Source organism: Ceratotherium simum, chromosome 26, assembly GCF_057802395.1.
Source record: "Ceratotherium simum simum isolate JZ-2026a chromosome 26, ASM5780239v1, whole genome shotgun sequence".
Lineage (NCBI taxonomy): Eukaryota > Metazoa > Chordata > Mammalia > Perissodactyla > Rhinocerotidae > Ceratotherium > Ceratotherium simum.
Genome location: NC_141925.1, coordinates 4002715 through 4022661, shown reverse-complemented (window position 1 = coordinate 4022661; position 19947 = coordinate 4002715). Strand labels below are relative to the sequence as shown.

At 56.4% G+C, this 19947-nt stretch overlaps 1 protein-coding gene across 3 annotated transcripts; it reads left to right on the top strand.

Moving 5' to 3' along the window:
- Positions 1–547: 547 nt before the first annotated feature.
- TFAP4 (transcription factor AP-4) lies at positions 548–12270 on the top strand. 3 transcript variants are annotated; one of them, XM_087449550.1, is made up of 8 exons: positions 548–834; positions 5607–5692; positions 7855–8020; positions 8138–8236; positions 8654–8824; positions 9504–9644; positions 10255–10410; positions 11266–12270. In XM_087449550.1, exons 2-8 carry the CDS (start codon positions 5652–5654, stop codon positions 11458–11460), a joined length of 969 nt encoding a protein of 322 aa, XP_087305676.1. In that variant the 5' UTR covers positions 548–834; positions 5607–5651; the 3' UTR covers positions 11461–12270. The 3 variants fall into 3 exon arrangements, with proteins under 3 accessions (XP_087305676.1, XP_004438177.1, XP_087305677.1); XM_004438120.3 differs by lacking the exon at positions 5607–5692 and having other exon boundaries at positions 549–834; XM_087449551.1 differs by lacking the exons at positions 548–834; positions 5607–5692 and adding an exon at positions 7045–7332.
- The last annotated feature ends 7677 nt before the right edge of the window (positions 12271–19947 follow it).

Below are 19947 nucleotides of genomic sequence, written 5' to 3'. Positions count from 1 at the left end.
TGAAAAAGAAAAAGCCCCGAGCGGCACCCCAGGCCGCCTTTGCCGCCACCGGCGCCGCACGCCGGGCCCAGCTGCGCGGATCCCGCCCCCGCGGGCCGCCGAGCGCGCAGACCCTGCACCGGGCAGTCCCCACCGGACCCCGGGCGCACGGGTTGGGCTCCCTCTCGGTGGCTGGCCTTTTTTTTTTTTTTTTTTTTGCAACGCTTGCCAACCTGTCAGCTGATGGACCTCATCACCCATAGTGGCGCATGTAGCTCGGCCGCAGCTCGCTCCATTCACGCCGCGCCCCCCCAGCCGGCCCGCAGCCCCCGGCTTCTCGCGCCCGGGGGGAGGCCCGCAGACCCCGGCCGCCACCGGCCCCCGGAGGCCCGCGCCCCTCACGCCCCGGCCTCGAGCCGCCCGGGGGGCGCTGCAAATAGTCCTTTGTTTACATGCAATTCCTTACTCCGCGGAAGGAGGCCGGGGGAGTGCTGAGTTTTCACCAGCTGTTTCCCGCCTTGAAACAGACATCTGATCAGCTGCAAACACACACACACATACACACGCCCGGGGAGGCAGGCCGGAGAGACCTCCCTCCCGCCCCTCCCGCCCGCCTCCCTCCCCTCGCCGCCGCCGCCGCCGCCAGCATCTGGGACCGGCCGATTCTGCACCTCCGTCTGCCGCTGCCCTTTGATTCGGATTTCCATCTTGCATTCTCCGGCGGACCGCGGGACCCGGCTCGTGCAGAGGAGGGGGGCCGATCGCTATGGAGTATTTTATGGTGCCCACTCAGAAGGTGCCCTCTTTGCAACATTTCAGGAAAACAGAGAAAGAAGTGATAGGAGGGCTCTGTAGGTGTGTACTCCTCCTCCCCCCCAACCCCTTTCCACGATTGCAGCCCCCGGCCAGCCCGCCCGGGCGGGCGCGCGTGTGCGCACGCATGGCCCGCGCTGCCGACCCCGCTCGCCTTTCTTAGCCGCCGGGGCGGCTGCAGCCTTGCTCCCCGGGCTCCCGCCACCTGGGGACCCTCCTCCCACGGAACGTGGGGGCCCCGAGCGTCCCTGGTCACTTTTGTCCGCTGCAGGCGGGCGAGTCGCGACGTTTGTAAATTGCAAACAGACCCACGTGGTTCTGCAGCAGTCCCGGCCATGCTTGGTGCTGGTGGCTTTCCCCCCCGCGCTTCCTCCTCCCCCCTCCTGCGGCGGCTTCCTTCCTCTCCCTCCTTCCTCGCTCTCTCTGGGCTCTCCCCTCCAAGGGGGCCTGGGGGGCCCGAGGCGCGCGTGGGGCCGGGGCGCGGTTGGCTACAATGCAGCCACGCCGCGGCTCCGGGCTCGGGGGGGGCGGGGAGCCGGGTGGTGTGCGTGTTTGCAGGCGGCGGGGCTGCAGCGGGGTCGGACGGCGTGCTCGCGTGGGGATGCGGGGGGTGGGCGGGACGCGAGGGGCTGGCGCGGCCGGCCGGGGGCGCCGCGGATCCGGGCACGTTGGCCGTGGGTCGCTCGCTAGCTGCCCGCGCCCGGGCGCTGTTTACTAGCGAGGCCTGGACGTGACTCTGCAGCCCTCTTGGAGTAGGCGGACCTCGGCGCGCCGCCTCGCGGGAGCTGTAGTTCTGCGCGCCCCACCGGTGCGGCATTGTGGGAGTTGTAGGCGCGCCCGGGCCACGCTTTCCCGGCACAAAGCTCGGCCCCTGCGAGCCGGATGGGCGAGGCAGGCCGGGTTGGGGGGCTTTTTGGGGAGGGGCGCCAGAGGCCGCCCCTAGCTTCATGAGGCCGCTGTCCGTCGCACGTGGGTCTCCGCTGAAAACTTTCTCATTCCACGCCCCTCCCCCCAGCCATAAACGGAAAGCCTCCGGTCTCCTAGCCGGGTGGGTGGGTGGTCCAAGGTCCGCAGCCCTCCCCAGGAGCCAATTTCTAAGTTTGGCCCGGGTTGCTCCAGATCCACTGTTTGCCAAAGGGTGACGAGTTCGCGCCACCTGCACCCAAATCACCGCGGGCGCTTGTTAAAATGCACATGCTGGCAACTCCGATCGCTCGGAGAAGGGCCTGGGCATCTGCATATTGAACACAGTCCGCGGATGGCGGTGCTGCATGGGGGGTTCTTCTGCGTGCCCAAGTTTGGGACCTGCGGCCCCTTTTCTGCCGCGCTGCTCTAGAAGCGAAATGGCTCCCCAGGGCTGGGGCCACGTGCTCCGCTGCCCCGGGCGGGCAGGGCGGGCAGGGCGGGCAGGCAGGGCGGCAATTGAGGGAGGAGGAGCCCTGGGCGGTGTGGCCCAGGCTGGTGGACACTAGGGGCTGCAGAAACCAGGTTTGGGGAAGGTTGCTGTACACACACATACCCGCCCTAGAACTCCCACCTTAACGACTCTCCAGTTCAGGGGGGATGGGCCAGGGTGGTCAGCACCCAGCAGGGCTGCCCTGAGTGCTAGCCCTTCCAGAAGGTCCACCTGGAGGCCCTAGCTGTAATAGGTTAAAAAAAATATGGAGCTCTTAATATGTTCTAGGGACTCGTTTTGCTAGATTTTTCTCACTGAATGGTCACGATCTTCCTCTGAGTTAAGTGGCTCTGTGATTCCTGTGTGGGAGGAGGACACGGTCTTGGGAAGAGACCAGCTACAGCAAGTGGTGGGTCTGGCCCTTGAACCCTGAGCCTCTGCTCTTACCTGGAGCTGCTGGTTGCTCAGAGGAGGGCTGGGCAGTGGGGAGGTGGGTTGAGCCGTTCCAGATGCTGGAAAGAACATTCCAGGCCTGATCCTGGGCAGGCTTGGCACCCTGGGGCCGTCTGGCCCCCAGGCCTGGGCCTTGGCTGAGTCCTCTCTGGGCCCCTAGGACTCTGCCTTCACTCTGCCTCTGGCCCAAGCTCCCCTTCAGAGGAGTCCTGCTGTCCCCCAGGGGCTAAACACTCCAGTGTTGGGCATGAAGATGTGCTCAGCCTGCCCGCCTGCAAGACACTTGTCAGCCTATGCACTGGGTACTGAGTTGGGGTCTCTGGATTTGTTCATTCTCAGCAGGGGCTGTGGGGGAGGTGGGAGACCTGTTGAGGATGGAGTGTGTAGGTTGGGAGAGACCTTCTGGCTGGCTGGACTCATTTCTCAGGCTGGCTGACTTTGTTCCATCCCTCAGTGTCTAGCAGGGCTCCTTGCCTCTCCCCTCCATCTCCCAGACCTACCAGAGGGGGCTGTACTCTACAGTGGCCACAGTTGTGTACCCCCCCACGCCCACCCACTGCAGAGCAGCACCCACACAAGCTATGTCACCTAACTGCTCTCACCTCTGCCAAATGGAGCACCTGTGAAGTGTGGCTGTGTGTATGGAAAGTGCCTGGTAGCTGTTAAAATGGCACTCAAACTTGTAGAAGCAGGAGCATGGTGGTCTTAAAGAGTTTACCTACTGCCTGTGGTGGGGGGAAAGAGAGCAGCTCCCTCAGAAGGAGTTAGCGAACAGTTAGGAGCTTTGGAGGGGGTGTTGGTCCCTGATCCCGGATTTATGAGGCACCTACTTTGTGGTGGGATCGAAGATACCACAATGAACCAGAACTGGCCTCTGTCCTAAGAGCTGAAAGTCTTATGGTGCTAAAGGGTCTTGTCAGCCCTCTGAGATTCCTGGGTTTTCCTGGATTCCTGGGTACAAACTCTGGAAAAACAAGGCTTCCTGTTTTCCTCAGTCTCTCTCTCTCTTTTTTTCTCCTCCATCTCTTTTAAACTTCACCACCACTAGGCAGTATTCCCCCTTTTACAGATGGGGAAACTGTGGCTTCAAGAGATGAAGTGGCTAAGCTTGGAGTTCCACAGCTAATATGCAGGGCTGGAGTTTGCACTTGAACCCAGTGCAGGGCTCCTTTGAGGGCGGGAGAAGCCGTGGGGAGGGAGTGTTGTTGATAGGAATAGCCTGGACATGGTGTGTTCTGGGACTGAGGGCAGGGTGGCAGGCTGGAGTGTGGAGGGGTGAGGGCCCCAGGCTGCTTCAGTACCTGCTGCAAAGAGAAAGAGAGCACCTTGGGCATCTTGGTGAGGGTCGTCTTCCCTCCTGTCCTCCTTTTGGGGTATGGGAGAAATCCCGTGTGGGCTCTCCTACCTCTGACTGTGTAATGTTGAATGGCCAGGGTGTGAGTGACTTCAGGACAGTGTGAAATGAGACTTCTCACTGGCTAATTTGAGGCAGGAGCTGGGCAGGGGGGTATTGGGACAGAGGATACCCAGGGCCCTTGGCCTGGGTGGGAGGACAGGTACAGGTCAGGATCTAGACTTGAAGAGCATGCACCCTGCTCCTGAGCCCTGCTTGGGATGCCCGAGTTATTCCTAGGGAGTTATCTGGGGGTACTCTGGTAGTGAGCTGGCAGCTGTGGTCTTGGCACCATGGCTGATACCCAAACTGTTCATTGGCCAATGGCTGCCCAGCCCCAGGAGACGGGCTGTCAGAGGGCAGTCAGGGAGGGAGAGATGCAAGAGACACTTGTGTCAGTGGCCCTGGCCACCTTCTCTGCTCCCTTGAGGGGTCTGAAGTTGATGTGGAGGGGGTGGAGGACCTTACAATTACTGTAAATCATGTTTACTTCTGCAAAACTCAGAAAGAAATGTAAGAAACTTTCAGGCATTTGCAGGAAAATCCACTTTATCAAGTACAGTATCAGCTGGAAATTCTAATTAGCCGTCCTTTATAGGAACCCCTGGTTGTCCATGATTCCACCAATCCGAACCTCTGGTTAGCCACGATTCCACCAATGAGAATCCCTGGTTAGGCAACGTTCCACCAATCAGAACCCCTGGTTAGTCTGCATTCTATTAAAGAAACTGTCAGCGGGTACTTCCAGGGCTATATAAGTGATTTATAGTTGAAGGTCTTGGTGGCAGCCCAAGTCTCCATGAGGAACTGTACGTTGGGGTGAAGTCTGTTTTCTGGGACTTAAGTCTTCATTAGGTTAGCCAGCAGCTTGTTGCTGAACCAGGAAGCTGGGTTGATGGACTTGGTGGTGAAGGAGACAGGATGGAACATTTGGGAGAGCCTGCTCCCCACCTGGGCGCCGGACCCTTCCTTCTGGAAACTTCAAGGCTAGGGCTTTCAGGCCTGGAGTCCTATGGTCTCCTTTTGTCTCCCCAGCTCGTGGGCATCCTTGGGAGAAGTGAGGGGCTGAAGGTCAGCTCCCTAGGGCTGAGGTTTCATGGGCAGGAAAGCCACCTGGCTGGGTGGCAGGTGTGCCCTGAGCCCTGGCTTGGGCTGAGGGAGTTGGTGGGACTTGGCTGGGAGGAAGTAGGGGCTGGGAAGTGCAGAAGGTGCCTTGCAATTGCACCCTGCTCTGCCCGCCTGTCATGGTGTGACAGTGGACAAGTCACTTTGGCGAGGAGGGGCACACACAAGGCTCTGGTAAGCAGTGGGTGGTGTGTGTAAGCTGTCAGCAGAGGGCGCCATCAGCAGGGGGAGGAGAGCTTGAGTTTTGGCATCTGCAGGCGCCTGCTGCGACCTGGTCTGGCTGCCTGACCTTCGGCATGTCACTTCCCCTCCCAGGACCCTGGAGTCCTCATTGTCACACAGCCACCAGGCTGGGTTTCAAACAGGGAGAAATGTCAAAGCGTTCTGTGAATGATAATAAGAGCTAACACGATGGCAATGCATACATGTGCTTGGTCCTTCCTGCAGGGGTAACTGTCACCTGTCTGTTGGGGCGTCCGGCTCTGGGGGACGATGCAGAGCCCACTCTGCTCTGTGGCCCGAGACCTCTCGGGGTAAGCGCAGGGCTCTGGGATCAGAGTTCAAGTCCCAGCCCTACCACTTGCTGTACCTGTTCCCTTCCCAAGCCTCTGTGTCCTCATCCCATGGGAATCCTGAGGCCATATAACCCAGAGGAAGACTGTGACAATTCACTGGGATAATCCCAGCAAAGAGGTCCTGAACACATTCTTAATAGAACTCAAGACTTTTTTTGTATTTATTACTCTGTTGCTAGGCCCTCCAGGTGGGCCTTCTGGGAGGGCCCACACTCAGGGTGGCCCAAGGGTGGGAATGGGGCTCCTTTTTGACCCCTCACCACTCTGGTCAGCTCTGGCCTTTGGTTATCACAAGGAGGGACCCAGGGACTGGGTGAATCCCAGAATCTCTCCTGAGGGGGACGGGGATGCTCCCAGTCAGATGTCAGGCACGGGTGGCTGGGCTTCCTGTGGACATCTCTCCCCATCTCTCTTTAATCCACCCACCGCAGAGGTCTGGAGGGCGCTGCCAGGCCCAGGAGCCTGTGCTCCATTCTAATCTCCCCAAAGGGCAGGCAAGCGGCTGCATATCAGGTCCCTGACCCTCATCCTCTCCTTTTCTCGGTCCAGCCACCCCTGTCACCCCCACTGTAGGGCAGGGAAACTAGGAGAAGTGAGGTGCCCCTGGCCCAGAAGTGGGGTAGCAGATGCCTGGCTGTCTAAAACCATGTCCTTCCCGCTCTGAGCCCTAAGTCCCATCTGTAAAGTGGGGGTTGTGTGCCCCCTTTCCAGCGCTGGCATTCCAAGGCCCTGTGAAGGACCTGCACCCTGGGGTAAGGGACCAGGGAGGCCCTGGGGGGGATGTAGAGGAGAGGGCCTGTCTTTGGACCCCCAGCAGTGGCTGATGTGGAGCCTGCTCCCAGCCCACCCCCAGCTCACCCCCAGCTGACCACCCTCTGTCGGGAGAGGAGGCCGAGGCACAGGAAGGGCAAGGACGAGTCCGGGGTCCCGCAGTAAGCTGAGGTGGGACAGAGGGGGCCGGCCGGGGCGGGGGTGGGGCAGGACTGTCTTCAGCTGTTGCAGATGTGTTCTCTCCTGGGTTTGTGAGCAAACTCCTTTCTGCCTGGGGATGGGCATGGAGGCGTGGGCACCTCCTTGAGCCCAGGCTCCCCCATCAATGGAACAAGGCTGCCCAGAGTCCTTTCCCCATTCCCCACCCAGGTCACCCCAGGAGGGCCCCTCAGAAAGAAGCCAGGGCTGTGGCTTTGGGTGGGGCTGGTGGCCTCTTCTGGGAGCCCAGCATCTGGAAGCCATCAGGCCAGGGGCGGGGGCAGTTGCACGAGAGGGCTGGGAAGGGGGGCATGCCTCCTCCAGGCCACACACAGGCCCACCCCTTGGGAGCAGTGGCGTTGGGCCCACAGGCCCTGCTGCTGTCTCTGCCTCCCGCCAACGCCTCTTGGCCCTCGGCCTCGCCCCCTTCCGCTGGCTGCCTTCTCTCTCACCCCACGGGCTGCCGCTCCTGCAAGATGCAATCACATAATATGCAATAACATTGCCCACTGCATGTTGGGAGCCTCACTTCCCTGGCACAGGGTGGGCCTGCCTCTTGGAGTGGGTGGGCTTGGGGGAGAACTGTCCCCAGGGGTGGTTGGCCTGGTGTCCCCTTCCAGGAGTGAATGGTACCTGTCTTGTCTTTGAAGTCTTAGCACAGGGTGCCTGGGGCTGGGCTGGGGTTTGTGTAGGAGTTGGTGGCTGGAGATGTGGCTGGGGATGGGGAGGGAGGAGGGACATCTTCCTTGGTCCTCAAGCCTGTGACACTGAAGGTGGGGTCCAGGTGCATAGCAAGAAGCTCAGAGGCGTCCCAGGAGCAGGTGTCTCTAATTATCATCTGGGGCCACCTGCATCAGAATCACAGGGATTCTGGTTAGCCATGCAGGTGTCTGGGCCCCACCTAGAACTGCTGGCCTGACACTGGGCCCAGGACCTGGGGTCTGCACGCTTATTTTGACACATAGGCATCCCTGAGCAGGCTACTCCATCACCTCCTGATCTGCTGGTATCAGACAGATTTGGTATCTTTTGCAGTGGGAGGGATGCAAATTACACTCAGGGCCCTCTAGAGATGAACTGTAAATACGGGCCCATTGGGGGCAGGGCACAGAGGGTGCCTAGCCTGAGCGTGTCCCTGTCCTCCCCTACAGCCTTGCCAACATTCCACTGACCCCTGAGACTCAGAGGGACCAGGAGCGGCGGATTCGGCGGGAGATCGCCAACAGCAACGAGCGGAGGCGCATGCAGAGCATCAACGCGGGCTTCCAGTCCCTCAAGACCCTCATCCCCCACACAGATGGAGAGAAGCTCAGCAAGGTGGGCGAGGGCTGGGAGGGCTTCCTGGGGGAGGTGGTGGGCTCAAGCGGGAAGAAGGAAGTGAGCTTCGGCAGACACTGCCAGCCCGGGCCCCTGACTTGTCCCTCCCACCCTCAGGCAGCCATTCTCCAGCAGACAGCTGAGTACATCTTCTCCCTGGAGCAGGAGAAGACCAGGCTCCTGCAGCAGAACACGCAGCTCAAGCGCTTTATCCAGGTAGCATGCTGTGGAGGCCTCCCGTCCCCTCAGCACCCTGCCCTCCTCCTGGCTCCCTCTCCCTGGCATGGGCTTATCCCCAGCCCAACCACTGGCCTGGGACTCGGATGTGCCTGCAGGTCCCATCTTCCCCACTGACCTGCCCACTTCAGGCACGTGCCTTCTGCCTGGGCTTCAGTTTACCCATCTGTCAAGTGCAGTGACGTGGGCTCTGGAAGGAACTGGATGACTTTTGGAAAACAAGTCCCTTCTGCCTCTGTTTCTGGCCTTTGGCCATTTGTTGGATTTGCAGAATGGGGCTCCCTACTACTGGTGCACCTGGGTTTGACAGCTTTGGGGGCTGCGATGGAGCCTCCCCTCTTCCCCGTTATTGGTGATGGTGTCAAGGCACACTCACCAACCCCTTGGGGTCCCTAGGAGCTGAGCGGCTCGTCCCCTAAGCGGCGGCGGGCGGAAGACAAGGATGAGGGCATTGGCTCGCCGGACATCTGGGAGGATGAGAAGGCGGAAGACCTGCGGCGGGAGATGATTGAGCTGCGGCAGCAGCTGGACAAGGAGCGCTCAGTGCGCATGATGCTGGAAGAGCAGGTGAGGCAGGCGGGATTCCAGCTGGCTCTCTTCCTTGCCTCCCGTCCCTGCTTCTGTTGAGCAGTAATTTACAGGGGTGCCTGAAAACTGTGCCAGGCCTAGGAGTGGGGGGGTCCAGTGGGGAGCAAACCAGATGGGTCCCTGCCCGCAGGGGTCTCTGTCTGCATAGGGTTGGGGGAGATTAGTCAAAGGATGTCACACTGTAAAAATGCAGCTGTGACAAAGGCCATGCACCAGCCCTGGGCATCAGGAGGGGGATTCAGGCTGGTCCTGGAGGGGCTGCCCCACGGCTTCTCCGTGGAAGTGACTTGAGCCGAGCTTGGGAGGTCGAGTCTCACCGTTAATCAGGCAGAGAGGGGAGAACAGTGCTCCAGGTAGAGGGAACAGCAAGGGCAAAGAAAGGCCTGGGGGCTGGAGTGAGCACCTCGTCAGGGAGGACAGGGCAGGAGAGGAGATGGGTCATGGTGGCCTGGCGGCTATGGTTGGACTTTGGTCTCTACCCCAGGTCTCTACCCTGAGGGTGGCCGGCTCATGGTAGGGTTTGCAGCAGGAGTGAATGGCCTGCTTTGTGAAGGATAGAGCATGGAGAGGTGGATCTCATCCGACCTGAGGCCCTGCACTGCAGGAGGCGCCAGGGTGTGGTCTGGGTCCTGCCCTGAACCTGCTGCTCCACCCCTAGGTGCGCTCGCTGGAGGCCCACATGTACCCGGAAAAGCTCAAGGTGATCGCACAGCAGGTGCAGCTGCAGCAGCAGCAGGAGCAGGTGCGGCTACTGCACCAGGAGAAGCTAGAGCGAGAACAGCAGCACCTGCGGACCCAGGTGAGCAGGTGGTGCCCAGGAGGGGCTCTCAGACTCAGCGTCCGTGCTCTGGGTGTCCAGCAGGGCAGACCCAGGGCCTAAATTGTATTAATGCAGGCATTCCTGGTTTCCAGGTGTCTTGCATACTTTATTATATTGAATCCTTGTAGCAACCTTTCGAGGCCTGAGCTGTGATTACTGGTTTAGTGATGAGGAAATTGAGGCACAGAAAGGTTAAATAATTTGCTACCCAAGATCCTCGGTGATTTGAACCCTGGTTGTCTAAATTCAGAGTCTAAACCCCTGACCACCACTGTATTTATTACATGTTGAAGTGCTTGCTTGGTGCTGGAGAGTGAAGGGGCTGCAGGATCTTGGATGGCTGGAAGCCCCTCTCTAGGCTGCCTGTTCTTTGTTTCTTAAAATGAGAGGTGGGGGGGGTCACACACTGGCCTGCCCCCTGTGAGCGAAGGAGGTCAGTGGGCTGGGGTGGTTGGCAGAGGCTCTCTCGAGAGGCATTGTGCAGAGGGAGATGGTTTGGGAGGGCTGGCCTACGCCCTCTGGGATGGACGGAAGGGAAGTGGCAGCTCCCACAACCTTTGGAGAAAGACTGAGGGCCTCTGCCCCGCAGCTCCTGCCCACTCCAGCCCCCACCCACCACCCCACGGTGATTGTGCCGGCGCCGCCGCCCCCTCCCTCCCACCACATCAACGTTGTCACCATGGGCCCCTCCTCGGTCATCAACTCTGTCTCCACGTCGCGGCAAAATCTGGACACCATTGTGCAGGTACCTGGCTTGGGGAGGGGGCAGCATGTGGGGTTGTCCTCTGGGAACAGGCCATTTGGAGGAGATTAGAAAGTGGAGGACTAAAGGGGTTTGAGACAGGGCTTGAGCACTGGGGGCAGAAGGTCTGGAAGCCGGATGGGTCTCCATCCCTGGGTCTTCCTCTGTGTATCTAGGGTGGGAGGTGCCTATGTGGAGAAGGGGAGGGGCAGAGAGAACACCCCGTTCCTTCCCTCCACGTGGGGTTCCCTGAGGGGGCTCTTTGCTCTTGGAGCCCCCTGCTTTCAGAGTCCTTGCTTCCAGCTCTTGGGTTGATCCAGAACTTGCTCTCCCCTCCATCTCCCAGGACCTGGGATGGGGGTGGAGGTGGCAGTGGTGGGGAAGGTGACAGTTAAGCTTCCTACAGAGGAGGAAGAAACGAGATGATCCGCCTTATGGGTCAAGCCCAAAGTCACTGCTGTGCCCAGCCTTGGGTGGGACCCCTTGGGAGACCCAAGGGCATCACAAATAAATAACCAAACCAAAAAAGCCCATCAACTCCCAGAACTTGGCACATAAACCTAGCAAACTGAATAATAAAGTTAAAAACAAAGACATAAGGGTACAGGCCGTCTTTGAAATATCGAAATAAACGGAAGCCGCCTGTGACTTCCACGCAGCCCTGCGCTGTCATCTCCTGGAAGGGGTTTTTCAGCTCAGCAGAGGGGTTCCTAAAGTTTGCTTCCCCTGCTTCTGGCCGGCGGCTCGGAGCTTTGCCAGGCTTACTTCTGGACCTTTCCGGGGTGTCTGTGTGTGTTGGGGGGGGACAGTGGGTTCCCGCGTGGCCCCAGCCCTCCTCAGCGCAGCCTGTGCCCCCAGGCGATCCAGCACATCGAGGGCACCCAGGAAAGGCAGGAGCAGGAGGAGGAGCAGCGGCGGGCGGTCATCGTGAAGCCGGTCCGCAGCTGCCCCGAGGCGCACGCCTCCGACACCGCCTCCGACTCGGAGGCCTCGGACAGCGACGCCATGGACCAGGGCCGGGAGGAGCCGGCGGGGAGCGGCGGGCTTCCCTGACCACCCTCAGCCCTCCTCTCCCGTCTGGGGGCTGGAGGGGGCCAGGGCAGCAACAGGGAGAAACGCGGGCGCACGACTGAGGAATTTTTACAAAATTACGATGTCATTTGGGTCTCTTTTATGACCTCTTTTTCAATACTGTAAATCGACCTTTGAGTGAAGCCACCCAACCCGAGGTCCCGGAGGCTGGGGTGGCAGGAGCGCGTGGGAGCGCCGGGACACCTGGGGCTGGGCCTCCGCCGGGGCTGGGGGAGCTGACGCTGGGGTGCCTGGCCCCTCTCCGACAAAAAGCATTTTTTCACTTAAACATGTTTTTAAGAACAGGGAAAAGCAAACAAAACCCCAAGGTATTTCTGCCCTCCCCAGAGCCAGTCCTGTGACCGTCAGTTTTTAACTCCCCTCCCCCTCCTCTTTTTGGGTTTCTTCTTTCTCCTTTAAGCACTTACCTGGGTGGGGGTCTGGTTGGGTTGGGGGTCCGGGGGGTCTACTTTGCTTCTCGGTTGGGATTTGCTGCTGCCCTTCTCCCCTCCCCACCCGTCTCAGCACTAGGATTCGCCACTCTCCACCGCCACCCAGCCCCCACCTCTCCCTCCCGTGTCCCATCTTCAACTCCCAAAAATGTCTTTGTCTCTCTCTTTTTGTTTTGTTTGTTGTTGGTTTTTTTTTGGATTTGTTTTTTGTTTTACAATTTTGAGGTCTTTGTGTTCAAGGAGAAGCTATTATATTTTGTTAAGAAAGTGGGGGGAAAAAAACCAAGAGGCCACCGTGCCTTTATAAAGAAACAAAATAAAGTTTGTACTTTGTTTTTTAGATTCTGTCTCTTCCTGGGTGCGTGCTGTCCTGAGGAACTGGGGAAGGCTTCCTGGGGTGGGGGGGTGCTATTTGGGCCCAGTAGAGGGGCCTGGATGTGGGCAAGCATGAGTCCCCCAACTTGTGTGTGGTGTTGCAATGAGAAATCGGGGTTCTCATATTTCTTGGGATTACTCCGGGGTATTCTGCAAAGACGGGAGATGGTGTTGGGGGTGGGATGAGTGGCTCTTAACTCCTCCTTGGTGAGAGGCAAGGAGAGAATGTACAACCAGGCCACAGGTTCCTATCTCCTAGAGAAGGGACATAGGATGTTCAGGAGTCCTGGTTGATCCCTAGGCTTTGCCACTTGCTCTGCTTGTGGAACCTCCTTGAACCTCACTCTCCTCATCTATAGGAGGGAAAGGAGGGGCCGGCCCGTGGCTTAGTGGTTAAGTGCGCACGCTCTGCTACTGGTGGCCCGGGTTCGGATCCCGGGCATGCACCGACACACCGCTTCTCCGGCCATGCGGAGGCAGCGTCCCACATATAGCAACTAGAAGGATGTGCAACTATGACATACAACTATCTACTGGGGCTTTGGGGGAAAATAAAAAGAGGAGGAGGATTGGCAATAGATGTTAGCTCAGAGCCGGTCTTCCTCAGCAGAAAGAGGAGGATTAGCGTGGATGTTAGCTCAGGGCTGATCTTCCTCACACACACACAAAAAAGGAAGGGAGCACTCCTTCATGGTGTGGTGTTTAAGAGCTCAGGTCCTGGAGTTGGTCTGCCATCAGTTCCACCTTGGGCAAGCCACTTGATCCTTGAGCCTCAGATTCCTCTTCTGAAGGTTGGGAACCATAATGGCACAAGGGCATTGCATCTTATTGGGGATGTGGGTGGTCCTTTAAATCCCTTAGTCCTCCATGACCAGAGACCAATTTACAACATGTCCCTCTCTGCCTGCTTTTCCTCATGCTCACACTGTGACAGGTACATGAGGCCAGAGGCCAGAATGGAAGAACAGCCAATTCACATCACACTCCATGATGAATGCCTCCAGACATGAACTCGAATTGAAAGGCAGGCAGGAGTGTGCGTTTTTCTTTTTTTTTTTTTTATAATTTTATTTATTTATTTATTTTTCCCCCAAAGCCCCAGCAGATAGTTGTATGTCATAGTTGCACAACCTTCTAGTTGCTGCATGTGGGACGCGGCCTCAGCATGGCGGGATAAGCGGTGTGTCGGTGCACGCCCGGGATCCGAACCCGGGCCGCCAGCAGCGGAGCACGCGCACTTAACCGCTAAGCCACGGGGCCGGCCCAGCGTGCGTTTTTCTTTTAGAACTTTTAATATATTTTTTATAGGTGATAAAATTAACCATTTTCAAGGGACCAGCGGCCAGCCCACTGGCGCAAGCAGTTGGGTGCGCACGCTCTGCTTTGGTGGCCCGGGGTTCACGGGTTCGGATCCGGGATGTGGACCGACGCACCGCTTGTCACGCCATGCTGTGGTGGTGTCCCAGATACAGTAGAGGAAGATGGGTGCAGATGTTAGCTCAGGGCTAATCTTCTTCAGCAAAAAGAAAAGAGGAGGATCAGCATCGGATGTTAGCTCAGGGCTGATCTCCCTCACACACACACACAAAAGATAAGGGGAACAATTCAGTGGCATTTAGTACATTCACAACGTTGTGCCATCATCATCTCTATCTAGTTCCAAAACATTTCCATCTCTCCAAAATGAACCCCTTACCATTAATCAGTCTCTCTGCATTACTTTCTCCTCCCAGCTCCAGGCAACTACCAATCTGCTTTCCGTTTTTTGTATTTTAAAAAATTAAAGTGTAATTTACATTCGGTAAAATTCACACTTTTTAGTTTTTGGTTGTGTGAGTTTTGACAGATGCATACAGTGGTGTAACCACCACCACAATCACGATATCCATTAATTCCCTTTTCTCCCATGTTTCCGGATACCCCTTTATGATCCACCTGACAACCACTAATCTATCCTCTGTTCCTACAGTTTTGCCTTTTCCAAAATGTCATAAAACGGAACCATACAATATTTAGCCCTTTGAGTCTGGCTTCTTTCACTTAGCATTATAACTGGAATTTTCTCTCTTTTTGACTATATTTAGCTAAATTTCTGCGCCTCTTGAGTGGTGGGGCTTTGCTAGGATCTGGGCGGGGACGCCCCTTTCCAAGGCCAGCAAAGCGACCCCTTTCGGTCAGGCGCAAGGCGGGCCTGATGGGCTCCACGCAGTTCCAAAGAGGATCAACAGAGGGCGCTGTGGGCCCAGGACGCTCGGCCCTTGCAAGGGTGTAGGCTCCGCCTCCTTCCGGTGCCCGCGAGACTGCTCAGTTCCTATAGGCCAGCGGTGGGATCTGGGGGCGGGGCCTGGGAAATTCCCCCCTCCCCAAATCTGCGGTGGCGCGTCACTGGACCGTAGGCAGTCTCACCAGCAGACGGCGGAAGTCAGGGGCGAGGCCGCGGCCCCACCCCTTCCCGGACACCCCGCCCCGCCCCCTCGGCGCGCATGCTCCTTGGCGCCTCAGGCCGCCTCTCGCGCGCTCCCGCAAGCACGCTCGTCTGGCCTCTCGCCGGCCGCTGTCCAGGCTCCGCGCCAGGCGCCCGCGCGCCCTCACGCACGCGCACGCAAACGCCGCAAACGTGCGGCTCCCGCGCGCCCTCCGCGCGGAGTCGCTCGCTGACTTGCTCCCGCGGCTGCCGAGGACGCGCGCTGCAGGGTCCCGGGTGGTGGAGCCCGCGCTGCCCCAGGGAAGTCCGGCGCGCCACACACACGTGACCTAGGAAGGTCCAGAGGCCGCAGTAAAAGGAACAGGTGACATTAATTTTAACACATTTCCCTTTAACCCACAGTGTCCGAAGCATTGTCGTTTTAGCACAGGTGATGAATGTACGAAACTACGCACGACATATCTCGTTCTTTCCTTCCTGTCGAGCCTGGGAACCCGGGGTGCGTCTTGCCCTGGCCACACCTCCGCGGGGCGGCACGGGTCCGGGGTCAGCAGCCACGCGTGGGCCGGCGCGGGTCCAGGCCGCGGGGACCAAAGGGAGCCAGGCCGGGTTGTTAGAAAGGGCAGAGCAGTGTCCACACTGGTCTGGGAGGAGGAAGTGGAGAAGGTGTGGAAACGGGATCGCAGAGGACTTCCGAGTCATGCTAAGGAGCTTGGATTTTATTTTTTATGAAGGGGTTGGGAGAGGCATGGTCAACTCAACGTTCAACAAAACCTGTTTTAAAAACCTTTTTACTGAAGAAGTATAACATCCACTCAGAAGAGGGTGGTTAGCTGAAGTGTTTAGCTCTGAATTTTCACAAACTGAATATACACCTATGTAGCCAGCACCCCACCAACCCCTTAAGTGGTTTATTTTTTTTAAATTTTAGGGGCCTGTCCCATGGCTGAGTGGTTAAAAATTCTGGGCACTCCGCTTCAGAGGCCCTGGGTGGCGGGTTCCCATCTCTGGCTCAGATCAGTGCCACTCGTCAGCCATGCTATGGCTGCGACCCATGTAGAAAATAGAGGAAGATTGGCACAGATGTTAGCTCAGGGTGAATCTTCCTCAGCAAAATAAATGAATAAATAAAATTTTTAAAAATTTTGAAATAATTATAGAAATGTACAGGGTAGTCCTATGCACCCTTCACCCAGCCTCCCCCGGTACTAATATCTTGCATACCTATGAAGTACAACGTGGAAACAAGGTCATTGCTGTTGGTGCAGTCCACAGGGCTTATTCAGATTTTACCAGTTTTACATGCTTCCACTTATGTATGAGTGTAGACAGTTCCGTATAATTTTGCACCTGCAGTATATGAAAATTCAAGTTGCTCTGCATCCTCACGAGCACTTGATATTGTCAGATTATTATATTATTTTGGGGGTTTTTAGCCATTCTGGTAGGTGTACAGTGGAATCTCACCATGGTTTTAACTTCTCTCACCATAGATTAGTTTTGCCTATTTTAGATTTTCATACAAATCATACAGTATATATATATGTATTTTGTCTGGCTTCGTTTGCTTCACATAATTCTCTGAGATTCATTTATATTTTTGTGTATATACTAGCAGTTTGTTCAATTTTATTGCTAAGTATATTCCATTGTATGAATATACCACAGTTTGTCCATTCGACTAGGAATGGACATTTGGGTTGTTTCTAATGTATGGTTATTATGAATATATTTTAGTAGCTGCTATCTCCCGGACAGATTCTGCCACGTGTCAGGTGCTACAGTGACCGTGGAGAAGATACATCCTAAGCATGTGCCATTGACCTTTTTTGCTGGTTGTTTCTTTGGGAGGAGGCTGGGCATTCCTGGTTCCTCCTGGCCTCCCCTGCCTGATTTTAAGTGTTTCATTAGGGATAAACCTCATAGAAATGTACGTCTGCTCTGATGTTCTCAAGCATGGTTGCATTACACCATGTCCTCTTCATGAAGATCCTCAAAAGAGATTCCTGTCGAGTCTCAGTAGCAGAAATAATTTCACTTCTCTGGAGCAGTTGGTTTGTTCTTATTTTAAGGACACCGTGAATTGGGCAAGTGACTAATTTGCACACATGTGAAGGACTTAAATATCTGGTGCTGTTTGCTTTTTTTTTTTTTTGTGAGGAAGATCAGCCCTAAGCTAACATCCATGCTAATCCTCCTCTTTTTTTTTGCTGAGGAAGACTGGCCCTGAGCTAACATCTATTGCCAATACTCCTCCATTTTTTTCCCCAAAGCCCCAGTAGATAGTTGTATGTCATAGTTGCACATCCTTCTAGTTGCTGTATGTGGGACGCAGCCTCAGCACGGCCGGAGAAGCGGTGTGTCGGTGCGCGCCCGGGATCCGAACCCGGGCCGCCAGTAGCGGAGCACGTGCACCTAACTGCTAAGCCACGGGGTCGGCCCTGGTGCTGTTTGCTTTTGTATTAGCCTTGCCAATGACTGCATTCTGGGTGCCCTCCTTTGTGTGTGTTTCTTCTGCTGTTACTTCCAATTCTTGCTCTGTTGCTGTACTTATGAATACTTGGGAACCATCTTTATGCTTTTCTGGCACAGGGTGGGTCATAATAAATAAATAAGTGCCCCTTGTGGCTTGATTTGGGGCATCTTTGGCAGCAGAGCAGTGGCCTCAGCTCTGTGAGATGTATGAAGGGCTGGCTAGTGGAAGGGGGGCCTTCCTGTGACCTTGGCCTCCTTAGCGGGTGGTTAACTGGCCTCAGACCAGTATGTAAAGCACATGCAAATCCTCCAGCTGCCTCTTGGAACTGGCTGGCCACACTGTCCTTATCCTCAGATTTTTGTTGGCTCTGGCTCCACCGTGTCCCCCCCAGAGCCCATCTTACTGTCCCTTCTTTATCCAGCTGCCTCTCTGTGCTTTCTTGGATGCTCCTGTCCCTGTGGCATTTGTCTTTGTCACTCTGTGTCCAGTTCTGCCTGCCCTGTCGTGCCCTACAAGGCCTGGGCTGGGGTGGGGTTAGCACCATCCCTCCCTGCCTTGGTCCCCCCTCTTCTCTTGCCCTGCTGAGTTGCAAGTTTCTTCTGTTGATTGACAAGGGCGTGTGCTGATCAAGAGGACGTGGTAGGACTGGGGGCTGTGGGGCAGGACTGGCCCTAATCTGGCAGCTGTAGAAAGGAATGAGCTCCCCAAACCGGCTCTCCCCCCACCACACTGTTGGTGTTGAAAAAGGAGCAAAGAGTGACAGCTGCAAAGTTTCCTGAATTAGGGGGCCTAAGCCACAGGTTGCCCCAGGGTGCGGCCTGTCTTGGTGGACAGCCTCAGGATTGAATTAAAGAGGAAATGGGGAAGTGATTTGAGAAGGCCGCAGGTGCCGTACCCATACCAGACATTAGTTAGTCTCTCTCACATTGCATCTCGTCCTGTGGGGGATAAAGAGGAAGCTCTGAAAATTCTGGTTGCAAAGAGGATTAGCGAAAATCTCCTGTTCCCTTGTGGAGAGAAGGAAATGTCAGTGGGGCTGGACAGGCACTGAGGGTTAGTGGGGAGCTGCTTGTTTGGGGTCAGGGTAGAGGCAGTCTCCCTTCTCCAGGGGACCCTCGTGGTGCATGTCCCTGGCTTTGGGTGGGAAGTTGAGGTGGCAGGTGGGGAGATCTGGAGCACTGTGGCTAGTTCAGGGCCTCACATTGTATTCAAAACAGCAGAGCTGGTGCTCTTTGGTAGTGAGCTCCCTGTCACTGGAGGTATTCAAACGGAGGCTGGATAGCTATCTGTCAGAGTTATTGTGGGGATTCCTGCACTGGGTAGGAATTTGGGTCCTTCTAAGGCAGATGATCTATAATTCTTAAGATAAATGGAAAGGGCTGGCCCCGTGGCTTAGCAGTTAAGTGCACGCACTCCGCTGGCGGCCTGGGTTCGGATCCCGGGCGCGCACCTGCGCACCGCTTCTCCGGCCATGCTGAGGCCACGTCCCACATACAGCAACTAGAAAGATGTGCAACTATGACATACAACTATCTCCTGGGGCTTTGGGGGAAAAAAGGAGGAGGATTGGCAATAGATGTTAGCTCAGGGCCGGTCTTCCTCAGCAAAAAGAGGAGGATTAGCATGGATGTTAGCTCAGGGCTGATCTTCCTCACACACACACACACACACACACACACTGTCAGGGTCTGACTCGGTTTTCCCAGCCCCTCGAGGAACTGTTTGAGGTGTGGATTGATCTAGCAAGTCAGCTGCCAAAGAGGGACTGAACTGCAGGAACTGTGTGCCAGGAACTAGAAAATTCTAGGACCTGGTGAAAGGGGCCTTTGGCTTTTCATAGCATCTCCCCACCCTACCCCCACCATCACCTGCTCTTCATGCTTTGTGATAATTCAGTGAGCTGCATACTCACAATCATGTACTTTCTAGCATGTGGGTTATCATCAATGAAAAGTCCAAATCTCTGAACCTCTAGCATCTTGTGTGTCTCTCACAGCAGCTCTGTGGGGTCGGCCACCCTGGAGGGGACCTGGGTTACCCAGGCGCACACATGTGTGCTCTGAGCTCTGCCCTATGTGTTTTCTCTTCCAGAGGACAGGTGGAGGGTCCTTGACAGGAGCACTTCAAGAGGAGCAGCCGTCTGAAGTGAAGGAGAAAAAACAAAAAGAGGCGGTGTGAAGAGACCCACTTCCAACGCTGCCCTGAGACCCTCACTGAAGTGGCTGGGACAGGCTGTAGCTAAGGCCCCCTTTCCTTTGCAGCCCCACCTTCCCTGGAGTCTGACCCTCCCGTGGTTGTCCCTGCTGTTGGAAGCGCTTTCTCCCCAAGGACATCACTTACTGGATAAAGCCCTCATTGATTTTTGGGCCTGACACGTGCAGGGACACTGGACATGGTCCTGAGACAAGGACGAGGGCCAGGCTGGACATGGACAGTGAGAGGCACAGGGAGTGCTTCCTGAAGAAACCAGCGAGGCCTGGGGTCAGGAGGAACCGATGTGGGGTGGAGGTGGGGCCACCTCCTCAGAGGACGTCTGCCCCAAAGTCGTACCTAGACTCAGACTTTCTGGGTAAGAAGGGAAGGAAATAGTTCGTGTGCTGTCCCACCCTGAGTACCTTGTCTCTGCTCGAAACCCGGAAGGGGTGGGGTGCTCACTTGCTCATCAGCCCACCTGTTCCTCTGCTGGGAGCTTGAAAATTCTTTACGTTGAGCTAGAACGTGTCTCCATATAGCCCTCACCC

Excerpts from the sequence above, each read along its gene's own strand:
- TFAP4 (XM_087449551.1), top strand. The coding sequence starts at position 7,217 with ATGTTGGGAGCCTCACTTCCCTGGCACAGGGTGGGCCTGCCTCTTGGA. Across the intron at positions 8,237-8,653 it reads AGCTCAAGCGCTTTATCCAG|GAGCTGAGCGGCTCGTCCCC; the intron begins GTAGCATGCTGT and ends TGGGGTCCCTAG. Across the intron at positions 9,645-10,254 it reads AGCAGCACCTGCGGACCCAG|CTCCTGCCCACTCCAGCCCC; the intron begins GTGAGCAGGTGG and ends TCTGCCCCGCAG.